Source organism: Microtus ochrogaster, chromosome 6 (genome assembly GCF_000317375.1).
Source record: "Microtus ochrogaster isolate Prairie Vole_2 chromosome 6, MicOch1.0, whole genome shotgun sequence".
NCBI classification, from domain to species: Eukaryota; Metazoa; Chordata; class Mammalia; order Rodentia; family Cricetidae; genus Microtus; species Microtus ochrogaster.
The window spans coordinates 59,497,150-59,517,285 of record NC_022013.1 but is presented as its reverse complement, the minus strand read 5'-3'; the positions used below and the strand labels follow the sequence as shown (position 1 = coordinate 59,517,285).

At 46.6% G+C, this 20,136-nt stretch overlaps 1 protein-coding gene across 1 annotated transcript in view; it reads right to left on the bottom strand.

Annotated features, from left to right (window-relative positions):
* Positions 1 to 20,136, bottom strand: part of Wdfy4 (WDFY family member 4) — a 205,184-nt gene that overhangs the window by 147,232 nt on the left and 37,816 nt on the right. Inside the window, exons 12-17 of the mRNA XM_005348671.3 lie at positions 18,142 to 18,235; positions 4,625 to 4,839; positions 3,712 to 3,806; positions 2,513 to 2,720; positions 2,060 to 2,136; positions 842 to 1,063 (exon numbers count right to left, since the gene is read on the bottom strand). Coding sequence (XP_005348728.1) covers positions 842 to 1,063; positions 2,060 to 2,136; positions 2,513 to 2,720; positions 3,712 to 3,806; positions 4,625 to 4,839; positions 18,142 to 18,235 — 911 coding nt within the window. The remainder of the gene's footprint in view (positions 1 to 841; positions 1,064 to 2,059; positions 2,137 to 2,512; positions 2,721 to 3,711; positions 3,807 to 4,624; positions 4,840 to 18,141; positions 18,236 to 20,136) is intronic.

Genomic DNA, 20,136 nt, shown 5'->3' with positions numbered 1-20,136 from the left:
GCTGCTGCCATCAGTCCCTGAGCTCAGCCTCTGTACCAGACACTAGTTAAACATGGCTACCAGCATTACCTCACTAACATGCCCACAGCCCTATGAGGCAGGTCATTGTACCCACTTACTACCCTAAGGCAGAAAGCTTAGGCCAATCACACAGTCAGCTCTAACAGCTTCAGTCAGGCACCTGTCAGGTGACCTGAGAGGGAGGAGGCAAGCAGTCTGACTGAGTGCTAAGATTGTGGCCATTTTCAGGACTTCCCATAGACTTAGCTGGGAGGCAGTGACTCTTAGCACAGGCTGAGGTATCTGGGCTTGGCCCTAAGGGAGGCGAGCTTGGGAATATGCTGGAGTCCTACGGGCAGAGCCAGGATCAGCCATCGGTTCTACTGAGCCAGCCCGATCAGGCTTCCAGGCACCCAGAGTTACAACCTGCCACGTGAAAGAGCTGTCAGCTCTCTGAATTTGGGTCATTCGTAGACAGGTCTAGGGCTACTTAAGCTCCAACTAAGTTGAGTCTATTCTTCATAAACCTTTCCCTAATGATGGAGTTTGTGTTCCATATGACTAACCCCAAGTCCCAACAGTGTTCCTCCTGTCAGGGCAGAACTGGTTTTCTGGAAGGTCATTGAGCATGACCTCTAGAGCCACGCAGGGCCCAGACCAGAGTGGCACACTACAAATATTGACTTAGACCTTTCACCGCCTACAGAAGTCAAGGGAGCATTTAAAAAGATAAAGAGATACAGGGTGTCATCAAGTTTCCATGTACATCTGTGTGAGAACATCTGGCTGGGCTTCATTCCCCAGGCAATGACCACACAGACCTTGGAACCCAGGGCCTTACCCAGGGGCTGAAACTCTTTCTCTTCTGTGGACACAACCAGGGAGAGGTCATCCATGCAGAGGCTGACAGAGAAGCAGATAAAGGGCTGCTCAGTCCTGGCCAGGTGGCGCACCAAGGTCAGGAAGCGCAGTGGGTGGCCCTCCATGACAGTGGCCTGCCGGCTGATGAGAAACCAGCAGGAGAAGGTGAGTCCTCCTGGTGGAGGGAACGACCTAGGGGTGCCTGGGGGTGGAACACAAGCATAGCTTTACACTCTGTTCTGCCAAGGAAGAGATTGAGACACAGACACCACTCAGCTCCGACTCCACTCTGCAGGGCCTCCTACCAGGAATTAGCTCTGAATCTGGCTTATTCTGCACTCCTCACTCAATCCTACTCCACCAAACTTGGGTGTTTCTCACTGTTTATGTCAGGATAAGGAGGCTCCCAGACCTGGAGCCCTGCTGCCCCATGCCTCTGCACGGCATGTGGCCTTGCCAAGGGAGCAGAGAAGTCGCTGTCCCTGAGGCTTATCGATATCTAAGCCTCTGCAACTGATCTCAACTCAGGCTTGGGGCCCCGTGGAGGTGAGGACCCTAGCTCAGGTGAAGAGATGACCTAGTCCATGGAAGCACCATGTCCTTGTTGCAGCAGAATTGGCTATACCGATGGCACTACTGTCCCCACTAGCATAGCAGCTGCAGCCGTGTTAGCACACTTGGGACCATTCGCAGAGAGGAAGTCTTTCCTGAACTGACAGGCCAGCCACGAACCACCAGGAACCTTACGTCAGTCTGGGCTCTTGCGCTGCGCTGCCCAGTGTGATATAAGTTCAGTGAAAGGCTTTACAAAGCATGGCCAGGCTCACAGCTGATGCCCAGAAACCACCTACCATGGTTTCACCTCCTCCGGATGCCCCTCATCCCAGAGCTTACACCCCTATCTAGAGAAAGCTGACAGCATACACGGCTCCATTTCAGCCCGTTCCGGGCTTCTGTGCAATGGCTCAGCCTCAGAAGCAGCTACTCCACAGATGTCAATGCTACCTGAGCGCTGGCTGTGGAGTGAGCCCAGGCAGTGCATGATGAATAGGGTAACCGCTCTAAGGGACCGTGAGCAGATGCAGTAGGCAGAAGTCTCCTCGTCCGCAGAAACTCGAGACTGAGGAAAGACTCGTGCTTTCTGGAGATGTGGGGTAGAAATCTGCCAGGGTCCCCTAAGGACTTGGGAGATGCTTACCTGATCCAGTCCCTCCAGAGATGGAATGCTCTGTGCTGGACCCCATGACCGTAGACAAGGTTGGAATAAAGAGGCATCTGGAAATAGGAAGGAATTGTTGATCATTGGATGGCATCAGCAGTCTGGGCTGTGACATCTCCCTTGCTCTACCCTACTCCAGCAGCAGTATGCCCTCTTAGGCCATGAGGTTCCAAGAACAGAAAACAGTTGGCGCTGATGGGACAACATGAAGAACATTCTAGAAGCAGGTACAGTAGGAAAGAAGAGGGCTCTGGTCCTCCATGGATAGAGACTCTGTGGTTCTCCATTGGGCAGAGGTGTTAACTACTTAAATACACCTCTGTTTGAGCAACGAGAACCAATAGGAGCCAAAATTGTGTAGCCAGTGTTATATATCATCAGAGGTACTGGGAAATTAATAAGTCATTTTCCAAATATATGAATTCTCCATACCCATAACCTTCCACAGACATGTCGAATTCCACGAAGGATGGAGTCAGAGCTGCCCTCTGAGGCTGCAGATTGCGAGGGGAGGTCATGGAAATGAGGCTCAATGTTGTCTGGAGGGCTGTGGCTGAATCTTGGGAGGTCCACAGGTCCTGAGACCCTCCAGGGCATGGGCTGGCATCTGTAGGTTTGTCAGCTGAATCGGCACATGACCCTGAGACAGGGAACAAGAAAAAGATGTGTCCTTGCCTGATGTACCACTCCTGTTCTGGCAGTATCTCTGATGTTTCTGCCAGAGCCTAATGGAGCATTCTGCAAGAGACTCTAGGTACTTCCCAAATACAGTGGACCCCCAGCCTGGACTCTACCCATTTAGACACCATGCAATTGTGGCAATAACCACCTCTAAGTGACTTCTTTTAAGTCTAGCATGTCCTTCTCTCTGTATAGCATTTGCAGCTGCTGCCAGAGTCTTGCTTGCCTGGCTGCTATTCCTTGCTGGCCTCGCAGTGACTTGACCAGCTCTGTCTTCCATATTCACCTGCCTCTGACTGCCAGCTCTAGATTCTGAGCTGGCCTTTGCTTGCCTCGGTGCTGTGTGTGATCTTACATTCAAGGTGTCTGTAACATCCTTCTTTCCAAACTGGACCCCTAGCATGGCAAGCTCTCAGATAGCTCGCTTGACTCTGGGCATCGTCCAACGCTTCCACTCCCAGCATCCCACTTTGCTCCTGAGCTGTGAACTTTACAAAAAGCTTTGCTGCTCACCTCTGCCCAGTGCAGCACATGGGACCCCTGGGTTGTAAAGAAAAGAGGATCATTGTTTTGTGACCTCAGGTAAAAGGGTCAGGCAGCTGCCTAATGCCACCTGTCTCATGTGGAGGCTGGAAGAGGTTCTGGGACCCTAAGCCCTATGCAAACTTCATCTACCCCACTGAGCAACAGGGGGAAAAAACTTTTAAAATCAGCCCACTTTTCTATCTTGTAACAATCATTCATCAGTAATAAAAATAGGCTCTCTCTGACTCCTCCCTTCTTTCTCCCAGCATTCAGTTTAGTTTTCCTCACCTAGCTCTGTTCTCCTATAGCTCTGCTATAAGCCCAAAGCAGTTCCTTTATTAACCAATGGTAATCACAGCATACAGAGGGGAACCCCACATCAGTTAACCGTTCACTCCTCAACAAGTCCTGTTCTGTCTCCTCACCTGAGTTCCTAGGGTTGTCTTCATGCTCAGGAGACGAACGGAGGCTTCTCCAGGCAGCTGGCTGGGGTGAGTGAATGCCAAGGCCTAGGAACTGCCTGAACATCATAACATCAAGAGAGGCAGCTAAAGTCACATTGCAGGCAAACTTTTCCAGACTTCTTCCCTAGATACCACCACCCCTGACATACAATTTCCAAAAGTCACACAGAAACTGTGTGCCTCTGTCTTGTTTTCTATCCAGCAGAGTTGGTGAAGCTGGGGACTTCAAGCTGGACTTCATTCTATGCACTATTTACAGGTTTATAAATGTATTTCCTGTGTACTTAGCTTTGTGGCCTGGTCTGACAGGCCTGAGAGTACCTGAGAGGCTTCCCCAGAACCTGGGTCCCAGAGCCACTGTCTGGGGGGTTATTTTCTGTCCCCTCTGCTCCTTTGGAAGTAGCAGTCTGCTGAGTGTGAACCTGGACCATCTTCTCCATCCTGCTCCGGGGCAGTAAGGGCCTTAACTTTTCTTGCATGATGCATGTCCCTCCTCTGCTTTCTTGTCCCTGCTCCTGAGTCCTTTCTATCCCTCCTTTGTGCAGGAAGACCTCTGCAGGGTACAGTGGTGTCCTGCATCTGATCCTCTTCATGCTGCCCTGGCCACTGCCCCTGAAAGTCTGGCTCTTTGCAATCTGACCCTAGATCCAGTCCAGGCCTCCGGGATTAACTCTAGATTTACTTCCTTGACATTTCCATTCCCCAGAGAATGCCAGATGAGGCTATGCCTGCTCTGTGTGCATACACATCCGGTGCTGGAGCAAAAGAGAGGAGGATGCACATGCCTGTCCCCGGTGACTTGATTGTGCACAGGGTTCCCATTATCCATCCTGCCTTGGGGTCTGTAGTGTTGGATGCTTAATGCATGCAGTACCTTAGCACGTCTGGCTCGATGGCTTGGGAGCCAAGCTTTTCAAAGATCCTGATGAGAAGCGAGTGCAGGGCACTGCCACCCGTGCTGAGGGTTCTGCGGCAAAAGGTCATAAGTGTTCGGAGCATCCCTGCCTCGCACATGACCTGGCGATTCTTCTCTGATTTCACCAGGGATAGGAGGTGACTGGCCATAGAGCACTGGACCTCCTCAGAAAGCTAGGAGGCAATCAAAGCAAGCAGTGAGTCTGGGAGAGTGGACTGTCCTCTGGGTGGCTCTGTCAGACCACCTGCGCCCCCCACAACTGCCTATACCCACTGTCTCAGCCTTTCTTCTGAATGCTAGCCTCACCTGCAATAACAGGCCAGGGAAAGTCAGCTACTTGAGTTAGCCACCAACTCAGAATACAGGCTGCACACAGGAATGCAGGAATCTGGGTCCCCCTCAGAAAGGTGATGTCGGAACCATTTAACACTGGGAAGCTTTCTGAGTTGATTGCTAACACTAAAATGTCTACGGATTTCAAAAATCAAGACTTACATCTCCTACGAAAGGCAGTAAAATCTGGTCATACAGCTTTATGACCTTCTCTGAGGAAGTCACTGGTCCTGAAGAGTGGCTATGCCACTAAGTGGACCCACATTCCCCAAGCTGAATTTATTCAATAAATTTCTACATTTTAGTTTGTACTTGAGTACCAAAGCTAAGGTCCACCTAGTTGCATGAACAAAACAGTCAACACACACACATACATGCATGCATGCATGCATACATATGTGCATGCACACCATCCTTTAAATATTTTAAGTCTTTGTTCTACTTTGTGGTTTCAAGAAGAGAAATCTATGCCAGTGTCAATGATGTTAAGATACCAGAGCCAGGAGAAACCACAATGACACTTACCTAATACAGTCATCCCCACCCATCCCACGAGAGAGGGACTCCAGGACTCCCTTCAGGTGCCAAAACCCACAGATGTTTGAGCCATTTAGATAAAGTACCATGGTATTTCTGCTTAGCCCATGGACATCATACTACACCTTTTAAATCACTTTTAGATTACTTAGGACACGCAACACAATGCAAATGCTGTACCATCAACATTCTGCTCTATCGGGAATAATGACGAGAAGCAAAGTCCACACGTTCAGTACGCACGCAGCATATTCTACTGTCTCCAGTCCATGGAATAGGCTGATATGGAGGCCGGCTGTGATACCTCTCTCATGAGCACTGGCATCCGATCTCACCAAGCCACAGACGTGTGCTACTCCCATCCTCTATGGAGGTTTCCCTGGAACCTTCCCAAGCCTCTCTTAGTCTCGTTCCTCCAACAGATACTACAGGGCCCTGCACTGGTAATGCAGACACTGCCTACTCTCAAGAGAGTCACAAACTAAAAGTGATATGGATGAGAAGCCAGGGAGACCACTTGTACACAGCAAGGAAAATGCTCTAACACAACTCAGTATCTGGGAGAGAAGGTGTTTCCCGTGGCCCTGTGTACATTTCATGGACTCTTAAAGGTAAAATAGAGGCCAGAGCTGATGTTTGCTTTAAGTGTCATGTTTTACCTGTGACAACAGTAACTTCTGGGTACTTAGGATGTGCTCTCAGCATTCCAACAAGGACAGAGTGTGTAATCACGGCATCATGGCCGTCTCTGCTCTGCACACAAGGAAGCCGGGCTCAGAGAAGGTTATTGCCCAGAGTCACATGGCAAAGGACTGGACTGATGATGACCCTGGGACTCATGCTCGGAAGCATATCACTTCACACCTCCTTGCCAGGTTTATCCATTTGTGTAGCTTAGTGCCAAAAGATAGCACCTTCCTGTTGTTATGTCATCCTCAAGACTTATCTGCCTAGTGCCTGCAACTCCTGTCTCAAAGTTAGACATTCAGTAATTCCCCTCTTTCTTTCCACCTCATGTATGTGTGTGTGTGTGTGTGTGAGAGAGAGAGAGAGAGAGAGACAGAGAGAGACAGAGACAGAGACAGAGAGACAGAGAGAGAGGGAGGGAGAGAGAGAGAGAGACAGAGACAGAGACAGAGACAGAGAGAGCGCGCACTTATGTGTATGAATTTGGGCATCAGTGCATCACAGCCTGCACATGGAGGTCAGAGAAAAACTTCAATCTCTGTCTTCACCTTCTACCTTAAGACAGGATCTTTTGCTGTTTTTTTTTTTCCCACAAGGATGACACACCAGCTTCCAAGGATTGTCGCTTTCTGCCTCCCATCTCCTAGTAGGAGGAATGCTAGGATTATGGACTGGACGCTCGTGTTCTGGGGATTGGAACTCAGGTTCTTAGTCTTCTGTGTCCAGCTCTTTTACCCTGAAGAGCCCTCTAGCCCTTTAACGTCCCATGTCTAAGTTACCTTTAGTAATACTTCTGGCTAAAAATTTGGGGGCATGCCACTATGTGAGTGACTTTAGTGATGACTTTCTTGCTGGGCAGGATTTTGTCATTCAAAACTGTCAATTTTGTCAACACCACCATTGACTGACGTTGAAGACATGTCTCATCACGTGGAGGAGATGCTGCTAACACTAGCCTGGTTTCTGTTACTCTAAGGAAATGACTAGTACTGTATATTATAAAGCAGGTCCATTTAGCTTATATTTCTGGAGGCTCAAGGGCATTTGCTTAGCTCTGGCTATGTTATACCTACTTGGCTGTGTCACGTTCAGATGGCAAGGACAGAAGAAAAGGGGGGTGGATCACAAAGTGAGACGAGAAGCCAGAGATGACAGAAGGACCACACTTTCTCTTTTAAGACAACCTGCTGGGGTCCTTTGAGAACTATGTCAATTCCTGTCAAAGGCAGCGTGCCCACGGCCTCCTACTAAGCTCTGTCCCTTAAAGCTCCCTGGGCACTGCACCAATGGGAATGGAGTTTCTACCACAGGAACCCTTGAGGGACACATTCAAAACCACTTCTAAAGTATCATAGACTTATATTTAAAAGTGATCTCTGCATAGCTGGTCTGAGCTTGCTGATACCCACGCTTAGACAAACAAAAATCAGAGTCTAAAAGCAGACATGATTAAGTTGGTGTGCATCAAACAAGTCCTGTGCCATGGCTGGTACGTCAAGGGCCTCATCTGTGTGGAAATGCATCAACTTCCCTGCCTTTGCTTCCCACATCTTTCCTCTGATGCTGTCTCTTCCTGCATCCATGTGAACCTTGTCTGCCTTTCTCTGCACTCCTGATAGCAGAGAGAGAGCATTCATCTTCCCGCCATGACCATCCTCTCTACCAGAGTCGGGCTATCATTTGGTAACTGTTTTCTTTTAATTTGGGGTAAGAGTTGGGGAGACAGTCTGCATGAAGCTAGATGCAAAAATAATATCAGAATGTATTATTAATAAGAATTAAGGAGAAATGTCTCCAATCTCCAATTTTTCATTACCAGTAAGTATTTCCTTATTGCTTTAGGGACTTTGACTCGGTTTTTTGTCTTTTGACTCCCTTCCCCCACCAGAGAGCTATAATTACAATCTAAATATGCAAAAAGGAAAAAAAGAGAAAGTTTTCAGAGGGGAAATGCTGATCCTGTCTAATGCTGCCACAAGTTCACTCCAAAACTGCTCAATACCCCATAATGGAGGAGGAGAAATTGATTGTTCTCATGATCACGGCAGCCCCATCAATACCAATATTGTCTTGTTTTGAATAAAATGTGCTGGTTTTTTTTTTCAATGCTGGTTCCAGTAAAATAGGGTTTTAGTGAAAATATGAGCAGTGGCAGGAAACCAGTCTGGTTTCTCCCCCTGCAAATGGATTGATTTCCCTAACGCATTGTACTTCCAATGCAGGAAAGGGGAAGGTGGTTCAATTAGGACTCTGTGGTAAGGTCAAGGGTCACCAAGCTGGTGGGTTGGATTCTCAAAGCTAACTCACAAAGCGATAGTGGGGTGGCCCTAAGTCAGGTTCTGCTTTGTCCGCCTAACAGTCAAAACTTGTGTCCATCCTGGCTTATTTTTTTTTTCATTTCCCTCCTTTTCCCAACTTTCTTCCTCATCCACATTAATAAGTCACAGTGTCCAGAAAGAACTTGGTCTCAGTGGGATGGTGACATCCTTTAGATGTGGCTTGTCCCCCGAGGGGCCACGTTCTGGAAGCTTGGCTTGTTGGACGGTGGCCTGGGATGTGGTACGACCTTGAAGAGAAGGGCCTGGTGGGAGGTGGATGAGCCGCTGGAGGTCATGCCCTCAGAGTTAGCCTAGTTTGTGGGACCCCAATTTCGTACCATCGGGGTGCTTTCTCTCTCTCACATTTCCCTCCACTATAATGTCATCTGCCAAGAGAACCTACCAGAGCTGAAGCAATTCTAGTTCTGCAGCCAGAGGCTTTTGAGTCTCCTCTTCTTCCAAAGCAAGCAGCACCACTTGTTTTCTTACAGCTGTAGAAAACGGGCTAACACACCTAAGCGTTTTCAAGGAGGGTTGAACACTCCAGTGTGCAGGGTGCCTTCCTGACACTAACCCTGATGACCTGAGAGACAAAATCTCTACACCCAGAGTTGGCTTCTTCTAGAACTCTGACAGTACCAAGGGCTTTCTTAGTCACTCATATTGGATTCGTGGTTTACTCCAATTTGGTTGAAATGTTCTCCTACTTGGGGAGCAAGGTGACGAGTTTTCCATGACATTCGCTCTTCTGGTTACTAAAAATTATAAGAAGGTTACTAGGGATGGGGGCCCTATGGAAAGCAGTTCTTGATAAGTTGTGGGGGTTTTGTTTGTTTTCAAATTGCTTACTTAGACTCACTTTTTTCTCCTTCCATGGCGTGGAGCTGCCGCCTTGCCATGGTTCCATGTTCTTCTGTGCTATTCCTACAGCATCCTAGATGTGGGAGTTTGTGATCTCAGCTCAGTTTGCACCTTAGCTAAACTAAAATGTATTTTCTTCCAGTTAACATTTGCAGAGCTGGAAATGCCATGACCTCAGCTCCCAAGAGCCGAAGTTCTGGATGAGGAGCATGTCTGGCATACGCATGCTAAGGGCACAGGGCTCAGGCCTCCTGGGCTCCCTCTCCACTGGTCTTTTCAATAGGAGCCATTACCCACTTTGCAGGTGAGGCCCTGAGGCCTGAAATGCTTCCATCCATCTCCTTGGGTCATGATAATGGCGTCAAAACAAGTGCTGTCTCTAGCTGTCTTTTGAAGGTGGGTAGTTTGCCACGCATGCTGCCTTCATTATAAAGAGAACTTGGCACCTCACAAGGGACGTAAACAGTGGCCACAGATGTGTTTGGGTTTGCTAGGTACAGTTTGTTTTTATTTCTACTTTTCCCCTTAGTTAAATGTGAACCCCTTTATGTGGATAAATTTACCTCCTGTGACCAGAGGCCTCACTACTCCTTACCACTTGCCTTTATTTATACATTCCCATGATCCCTGGCCCCAAGAAATTTAGTCTGCAATTTCTGTGACCTGTACATAATTTGAGGCACTAAACTTGAGGTGCAAAAACAGGAAATGGTATGGTAAGATGGCAGAAAAAACTAGAAGAATGATCAGCTGCCATTTGGGCCATGAGAATCCCACTTGACTTTAATGTCTACCCCACCACCCCGGGTCCCAGTGAGCTTTTCGTTCTTTGTCTCCATGTAAGATCGGGTCCATTTGCTTTGCTTAACAGATCACCCCAAGAAGCCTCCTGGATTTTGAATGCAGCCTGAAATTTTTCATGGGAGAATAATGGAAATATTTGAGGTTGGGCTTTGTGGGAAAGGCAGAAAACACAGACTATTGACTGCGGTACAGTGTAACAAGCACAGATCTTTACCAAGCTCCTTGTTGGGCAAAATAGCCCTTTTCAATCACTCTTCCTCACGTAATGCTATCCACAGCTATTAGCACTGTCGATATTTTAGGTATTTGAAATTTGATGTTTAGGTACTAGTTCAAGTGTTTGAAATACAAAGGCAAATTCCAGAAAATGACACCCATTTCCCAACTTAGACACAAATGAGATCACAGATACATGAATCTCATGTCCCTCCTCTCTGCCCCATTGGGCCTTGTAGGAAGTCTCCTTCAGGTCTCTGGAGCACACGTGGCACTAACTCACTGGAGACAGACAAGGTCTCTCAGATGCCTGGATCCGGACAGATCACTGTTTTCCATACTTTCTCACTGCCATGCCTCTTGCAAAAAGGGCAACCTGGCCAGGAGCAAGTGGTTCAAGCCTTGCTTTGGGATCATTCACCAAACACTCAGCAATGATCTTAATTTTACCCATTGCTTTCTGAAGATCCCAAGAAGAAAGGTCATATCTGTATTGAACATCCTACAAGGTTCATTGACCAATTAAAATATTCATGATTGCGGAGTTAGTTGGGATGTTACAGACCCAGAGCCAAAACTGACTTGGGCTACCTTGAGTCCCCTTAATAGACAATTTATTGCCCACCTCTGTACCTGACCTAACAGTTAGCAGACCACTAGCTTGCACCAACTCAAAAGTTACGAATATCCATCGAATAGCATCTAAAACTCATAGCAGGGCTTTCCCTCCTTTGCTGTGACCCACCTGCCTGCCATGCTCACTCATTGTCTTTGCCAGATGCAATGCTTTGTCCCATTATGCATGCTCTGCCTATAACAGTTCACGTGACCACATTCATAGTGGAGCGTGTCATTCCAGGAAGCCGGGAACTGTGATCCCAAGCCACATTCAGTTCAGAATAAACTACTTCTTACCCTCTTGAGGGAAATTTTGGGTTGGGGCCCAAAGACAAGTCATTTTCTTGAATGGAGCCATCTGGATCAGTGCTAGGCACAAACGCAGGCACTTGCTCGATTTGTCCATGTTGCCTGACTGGGCGGATGTCACTAAGCCCTTCCTGCCTAGTGGTTTATTCTGAGCTGGTAAGGAAATACCCTTTTATTTGTGGAAGCATTTCTCAGAACCATTGTTTGCTAGCAGTCTGTCCTTTTCCCTCCGTGCCTCCTGCATTCAACTCTGCAGCTCTTGCTGTCTCCTCTCCTGCCTAAGGGAACCTTGGCTCTTTGAGTTGAGAAATGCAAGGGACTGAAGAGACAGCTCAGCGGTTAGGCACACTGGCTCTTCTTCCAAAGGACTCAGGTTCAATTCCTATCACCCATATGACAGCTAGCAATTGTAACTTCCATTCAAGGAAATCCAGCAGCCTCCATGGGCATCAGGAACACAAGGCAGAATGCGTATACACATAAAGATTCTTTTTAAAGAAAATGAATAAGAGAAATACCAAGTGTCTGATCATGAAGTTATTGGAAAGAAGAAGTACTTGCTCCTGCCAGCCCAGTGAAACGGGCATGTTTTGGGACTCCTCAGGAAACACCATAGCCTCAGCCAGGATAACAAATACCACAGTCTCAGGGCCCTTCTTGTCTGCATAAATATGTAAAATAATTTGAGTGGGAGGAACTGACCTTGAGGCAAGCCCAAAAGAGCTCCCTACCCACCTCAGAACACCCGGTAAATCCACACATCCACCAGTTAGCAGAAAGGCTGCGATTTCCCAAAAAAGGAAAGTTAGAAGTCACTAAAACTCCGGGAACTAGGAATTCAAGGAAGATGGAAATGTTTGGAGACAAAATATGGAACATCTGACATTTTAAATGGCTTTTGTTTTGCTTTGTTCACACTGCCAGAAGTCCTAGATAAAGAAAATAAATGGGTGACCAGATTTAATTGTCATTTTAAAGCATCTGGAAGCAAAAATATGAAATTGATAATTCTCAAGAAATTAGAAGATATTTTTAAAAGATAAGTGGTTTTCTAAAAATTAGGAAACTCCTAAGAAAATTTTAGAGGCTTTGTGAAGACCAATGATAAATTGTAAGGAACCTCATTTTTCTCAGCCCTCCTCTCTCCTCTCTGACCTAGCCTCTCCCCTTCATCTTTATCACCGTCTCAGGTCTTGTCTCTTTAGAAATCCCTGAACAGAACAAAACACAGTATTGGAGGAAAAGATTCTTATGATGTCCCCTAAGACAGAGCAGGAGGCATAGGAAGCCTGAGACTGTTCGGCCCTTGGGCTGCAATGCAGCAGACTGTGGTGCCCCTCAGAGCTCTTTGGGTTTTGCTAAAGACTTTCATCCAGGCCACCCTGTGGACCCCACACCAGGCTTTCCAACCCTTAGTACTGAATTGGATGCTCCCCTTGGTATCGGTGCCTCTCTCTGCAGAATAGCCGCTGAAACAGGGATGTTTACCTGAGCCTGAGGCATGGGAAGCCTCCTCTGCTGACCTCTTAGTTTTCACTTAAGGGATACAATTTTTTCCCTCTGCTCTGTTAAGAGTTATGTCTTTGGAAGTGAAGGCTTAGAATTAAGGGTTGCTTGATGCTATGGGGGAAATAATCAGACCCGTGGTCTCTTAAAAATGACAAGTGATACACCTAAATGAAAGCTACAATGTCTTTAGGGGCAGTGGACAGCCTGCTTTTTTATGTATGGCTGTATGTATAACTCGTCCTCAAGGGTGTTTATGTCTGTACCATATTTACACAAAACCCAAGCTTATGTGTTTCCATAAACTGCAGTTGTTAAATTAGCCCAATTTTTTTTGTAGTTCCCAGTTTAATAGAGCGTTTAGGGCAAAGGGGTCAACTTCGATGCCAGGTGAGGTTCAGCCTCCATCACAATATGCCAACTGGTGGGGCTTACATAAAGAGAGGAGATCTGCGCAATATGACAACTTTGAGAGAAACAGACACAGAGCTCCAATGATGCTGTGCCCATCTTCAGGGTACTGACCTGGTCTTTATATTTAAATGGGAAAATGGAGCAAAGAGGAAAGAGATGCTCATGATTATGAGTCTGCTCAATCACTGTGACATCTATATGGTGCTAAGGGGAGTCCAGAGGAGTCCTCATTTCTTGGGCACTGCTCTGCTCTGGGGTACAGTCTCATTCTGTGGAGAACTGCTTCTCATGGAAAATGACCTGTTCTGTGGACCTTTGCAGCTCCTGGAGCCCAAGGTGATTCCAGCTTTGCGACAATCATTTACTTCTGCGTCTTTGACTTTGAAGGAGGAGGAAATAACTCAGTAGTCGCGCCTTACGTGATTGTCCTATCTATGCAGAGCTGGGCATGTGTCTGCCTCCAAGTAAAAGAGATAGACACAAAGTAAGGGCAGGGGTGCCAAACTTTCATCCTGTTTGGAGTTACCTTGTGGGTCTAAGTTAAAGAATCAACACTTTTTATTTTTAGCAAAAGCAATAGCTGAAAGCTTGTTATGAGACTTTTACATATTAACCAGTTAGTTAATTCAATTATTTCTGCAGAAAAAAACAGAACTTTCCCCCGACTGTTAACGTTCGTTACCTGTGCTTCCTTCTGCAGCAGCTTCCTTGGTCTTCATTGGAATAGGATGTTATTTTACTTTTTTAAAAAAGCTTCCTAAATTTTAAGGAAAACTAAGACACGGAAGCGTCAACAAGCAGCAGTGGTACTGACAGTTATGACGATCGGTTGAGAAGCTTGAAAAATATTAAAGAAAAACTCTTCAACGTAAGGAAGGACCTTGTATGGTGAAATACAATGTTGTCCTAATGCAAAGAATTTTCTAAAAAGGAAAGGTGAAAACGAAACTGGAAGGTAAAGTATGTTGCATGAAGGCTCATGGAAAATAAAGCTTAAAGACAGTATGTATACAGCAAGACTTGTTACAAGGCAGAATTATCAAAAAATCCAAAGGTCAGTATTGAATTCACGATATAAAAGCAAAGCCTAACTTTCTTTTCTTTTCTTTTTTTTTTTTTTTAAGTTTTGGAGACAGGGTTTCTCCGTTGCTTTTGGTTTCTGTCCTGGAACTAGCTCTTGTAGACCAGGCTGGCCCCGAACTCACAGAAAGCCTAACTTTCTATGTCTAACAATAAGGATCCACATTTAGAAATAATACTTCAGAAAGCAAGGGTTTCATGTTTTACCCTTCCTTGCAAGGACCATTTAAAGCCTGACGATTGTATTTCACTTAAATTCTTCTAACATAAAAACATAAATATGTCTTGATGCTAAGTTGGTATGCTTCCCCATTGGATTAAAGTCTTCCCTTGTCAGATAGCCTTGGCCTTGGCTCTCATTGGCCTTCATGATTGTCCTAAGAATAATGATATTATTGAGTGAGAACCCTAACAATCCCCATGGTACTGGGATTATTGGATGGCACACGAGAGACCTGACCATGGTCTACTGTCTACATGGCCTTTGAAGAGTAGTCATTAAATCTAGAAGTGTTAGCTGTCACAATGTTTGGTAACCCAAGATGGTTCAGATCTCTTAGCTTGGCCCACGAGGCTCTTGACATCATGGCTGACCTTCACAACCCCACTTACATGTTAAAATATGTAAAAACCGAGCAGAACAAAACCAAATAGGCCTCTTCTTTTGTACCTTTCTGTGTCTGAGCCCCCCCCCCACTCTCTCTTGGTGAGGGCAGTCATGTCTTTTCTTTCAAGCGTCGCACCAGTGTCCCTCCTTCTCTCTCTGCCCCCAGGCCTGTAGAGGAACTATCCTACCACCAGGTCAGTGTTATCCACCTGTCTTCTGTGACCTCTGCCCCTCCATCCTCAAACCCAGAGCCCGAGTTCTCATACCACTCATCTGTGAAAAACCAGAGGTGCATGCTAGGTGATTCCAGTTAGTCACGGAAGCAAGCCATCCTATTGGTTGCTCCAACATAGACTGGGCTACAGCCAGCTCTGTTAAGTTGGATCCTACTCTGTACTACAGCTCTCTGATGCATAGGCAATATCTCCATGCCGACAGCTGACTGACGGCCACAGCCCTGGGGGATTAGAGAGGCATGTAGAACTGGTTAGAGCTCCCGCCCACAGCCATGTCTTTACAGTGTCAGATCCTTGCCTCTGCTGAGAGTGATGGGAAAGGAAGGCATCTTCCCAATGAATCTGGGTTTTCCGAGCCCAAGAAACTGAGCTGAATTCCATTTTTTTTTTTTTTTGCATTGTGCACCACTGATTTTCTACCGTTTTTAATATGGGTGAAAATGCTAGCGGCAGAGAGAGAGCGGGGTTATCTGTTTCCAGGAGCAGCCTGCGCTACTGGCATTTCTAAGGGCTGCACACAGAACAAATTTAATGTAGCCGTGATTGGAAATAAACCAGAACAGGACACCCATAAGGTTAGTTAAGCAGTGGCCTCTGGCACCAACCATTTCTCAGTCAACGGGAGGAAGGGTCAGAGTAAGATGAAGAGCACAGTGAGCGTTAGGAGCGGCCTGCAGACCCTCGGGAGCTGAACAGCAGCCGTTCTCCATTCCTTCCTAACACTGCCATCTACTGAGACACCCAGTCCTCTCCTTTCCAGGCAACAAGGTCGGCAGAAGCTTAAAAGCAGCTCGGTTTCAGCAGTTTCTCGTGTGGCTTCATTTCTCCTTTGATTTACTGTTCTATCTGATAATATGAGGTTTTCCCTACCACCACCCCCCTTTTCAGAAATTAATTACTGTAATTATCCAACTTTTAATAGCTGCTGATTTGGCATCTGCAGAAAATATCCGAGAAAATGCATCACTGTGTTCATTTGCATATCTGAGAAATGGTGAAGACGAATCGGGGCTTTCCCTCAATTACATATTGACCTGAATAGAAGAAGAGGATCATGCCAAATGGATTTCTTGTTTGCATATTTAATTTGCATGGTTGATACCACAGAGCGAGCAAACATCTGAATGCCAGGTTCAGCTACATCCATGAGGATAAGCAGCAGCGAGACAGCCCTCCCTACGTCGGCTCTGTCCCCTCACTGTCTGTCACTGGAGTGGGTTTCTGCAGAACACAGCCATCAGGTTAGTTGCTGAGACACCCAGACCACTGGCATAGCCATTCCCGTAGTACTGAATGAAACAGCCGAAGGAGCTAGCCTCGTGGGGAGGTGAATGCCCGGGAAAGATGCACCATGCCAATGCATATCCCTGCACTTCACAGGAGCTGCAAAGATCAGAGACCTACTCACTGAGCCTGCCCTAGGTCCAGGTCTTGCAGATCTTAGGAAGTCACATAACTCTGAACCTCAAGCACTTGCACAAGGGGGCAGGGAAGAGCTGCTTATGGGCTTTTAAGAACTGCTGGAGAATATGGCTGACATTGCACTCTTGGCAGAGAGGGGCTGTCTGATGTATGTGTTCCCGGTATGCTTAAGACAGGCATATGGAGGCATTAAGGTAAAGAAGGAAAGCTCTCAGAGTTTAGGTAACTCATTGACTACAAGGCATTTGATTTAAGGGCAGAATGCCTCAGGAAGTTGGTCTTTAAATCTGGTTCCCTTTAAAGTCCCTTTTCCTGTGCACACTTGACAGCACCCACATTGATAAAGGGGTGTTTAGTTCCCCGTGTGCTGAGGCTAAGCTGAGCCTGTGACTTTCTCACTTGGAATGACGAAACACTGTGGAGACAATGTTAACTTGTCCCAGACCTGAATTTCCAGAAAGCCTAGAAGCCTCTGTTTCTGTGCCTTTAGGGACCCTAAGCTGTTGTGCGCCTTCCTGGAAATCCACATAGAAACACCAGAAACACCGGCAGAGGCCTGATGCAGATGACCCTGTAGAGGAGGCCTGGACCAAATTGACAGCTTGAGACAAGGGCACAGATAGATGACCAAGCTGAGCTGGCTCTTCAATGGCTCCTGGTCACAGGTGCTGGCCCCCTGAAGTAATGGGTCCATTCATAAAGGAGCCTTTTGTGGGGTTCCACCTGAGCCAGTACCATGGGGAGTATATTCCCATCCCTGCTGACACACAGTGTCATGAGAAATACTGTCATGTGCTGCCTAATAACAGGGGAACACTGTGTTAGGTCACTTCATCACATGAACACAGGAGGAATCTGACCTTGGTGGAGTATCACCCCATGACCCAGGACTGTGAGGGCATAGTTATCCCTAACCCCATAGCCCATGTATCCAGTCCATTCCACGCTGCTAGATGCACCTCCCCCTTCCCCAGCTTTATGCTCACTGTGTCGCTGCTCTTCAGGAGAACAGCATGCAGAATGAGAAGCGAAGTCACCAGGGAACAAATGCGCATAGAACATAGTAGGGCTATTTTCACTCCTACGCCAGACACCACCATTTCTTAGTTAAGACCAGTCCCATCTCTACCAGCAAGAGTCTCCCGCTCCACTTCACTTTTCTCAAGTTTCAGATACCTGAAAATTTGTGCCATGTCACAGTTACATTCAGATGGCGTGAACACCAATTGGCTGCCGTTTCTTCCGTGGATGCAGCAAGGCTGATCCTATTACCTTTAACTAGGTTCTTTCACCTGTTGTTTTGAGAAGGCCACCTAATCCAGGAGTGACTGCTTTGATTACCCCTTGAAGGCTGGTCACAGATCTATCCAGGGTCCTAGAAACACTGACGCCACCCTTCAAGAGGTTCTACCTAGTGGTGACTCTGATAATCACTGTACAATAAAATGAAGAAAGTGTCACACCAGATGGCATGCTATAGACAAGCCGGGCAGCAAAGACGAAATCCATGTGTTCATCAAGAGATACCTGTGGGTGGTCGTCAAGGTACAGGCGAGGCAGCAGTCTCACCATGATGCATATGATCCCAGGATGCATGATCGTGACGTCACCCTCGTCCATCCTGCATCGAGAAGGAAAACAGGACATGTGACTTCTTTTGGTGTCTTTTTGTACAGTTTTTTTCCCCTAAAACAGACCACCACCCACATTCTCAGTGCACCACCCAATGGTTGAAGGACCTTGAACTGATGCATGTGAGCCTAATGCAGCCAAGCTGTAGAATGAAGTTAGCGGTATCACATTTCCTTCTAGGGACAGAGACACAAATCTGCCTCAACGCCTTGGTTATAAGCATGTGTCACAGCGCTAGCTCACTTTTCTTCTCAAGCTTGCAAGGCTTCTCAAAGCTTTAACAACTGAGCAGTTTCCCCAGCTCCTCAAGGAAAAAAATATAAGTATTTCAAATAGAAACGGAAAGGGCATTCATGGAAACACGTGTGGGACAGTGCCAAAGCATTGCCTTGAGAAGGTTTGTGGGATGAAATGTTTACATTACACAAGAAACAAGCCTTCGGTCAAACAGTCTAAGTGTCAACTTTCAGATACTATATTTAAAAAGAAAAATGTAACTCAAAGCAAGTGAGGAAATATAATAATAAAAATAACAAAAATCACCCAGGTGAAGGATTAGAAGCAAGCAGCATCTTCCCATTCTCTGACACCCACTTAGAGGGTGGCCATCTTGAGTAGGTCCTGCTCAGTCTTACTACTTGGCAAACACTAGTTTGTATATTTTCATTTCCCCTGGGAAGCTCACCATGCTTTCCACTCAGCATTTACCTAGGGGTCCAATGTGTCCCCAGAGGAATGACAAGAAGCAAGTCCATTGAAAACGTACGCAGTAGAGGAAAAGAATGTATTTCACAAGATGAATAGATGTGCCAACCAAGCCAGGAAGGGACTTGTCATGTTCAACACAGTCAACCAGCAAACACAGCTACTAGTCCGTGAGGAAGAAGGAACCAAATCGCCCAAACAACCAGAACAACTAACCATCCCCAAGAACTGGAAACATTGGAGAAATGGACAAATTTCTAAATGCGCAGGAACTATCGATAATGTGCTAACAACTCAAACAGACCCATAAGCAATGAAATTGAAGAAGTTAGCAAAAGGCCTCCCTACCATGAAAAGCCCAGGACTGGTGAAGTGGTTTGGTTGGTGAAATTGCGACCACCAAGCCTGAAGCCCTGAGGGTCATCCCTACATGGTAGGAGTGCCAACTCCCACAGTTGTCCTTCAGTCTCCAGGTTGTACATGCACTCAGACACACACCAAACAAGTTAATTACTTAACAGAGAAATAGATGTAATTTTCTAAATCTTTTAAAATAAACAAATATAGAGAAAAACTCAGACTAACATATTTGTGGTTTAATTCTGCCAAACTTGTATGAAAGAACTGACTCTAATACTTCTCAAGTTGTCCCATGGGAACAGCAGAGGGAGGGACACTGACAGACTCATTCTATGAAGTCAGTGTCACCCTGATACCAAAACTGGGTAAGCATACAACACCAACAACAGAACTATAGACCAATGTCCCAGATACACACAGGCCCAACATGATCCCAAGAGCACTTGCAAACCAAATTCAAGAGCACATTAAGAAGATCATACGTTGTGACCAAATTGGTTGGCCAGTGAGGAAGTCACCTCCCAAAGACAATGGTGAACACAAGCTGGTAGGCTTTCCAGATGTCCTCAGAGCCTCTGTCCCAATAAAGGGGAAAAAAGAAAAGGAAGGAAGGGAGGAAAGGAGGGAGGGAGGGAGATAGGGATGGAAGAGAAAGGTGAAAAAAGAGAATAACAGAAGAAGAAGGATTAAAAGAAAGGAGGGAAGGGGAAAGGAGGGAAATAAGGAGGAAGGAGGGAGGGAGGGAGAAAAGGTAAGAAGGAAGGAAAGAAGGAAAGAAGGGAGGGAGGGAGGGAGGAAGGAACGAAGGAAGGAAGGAAGAGAGGG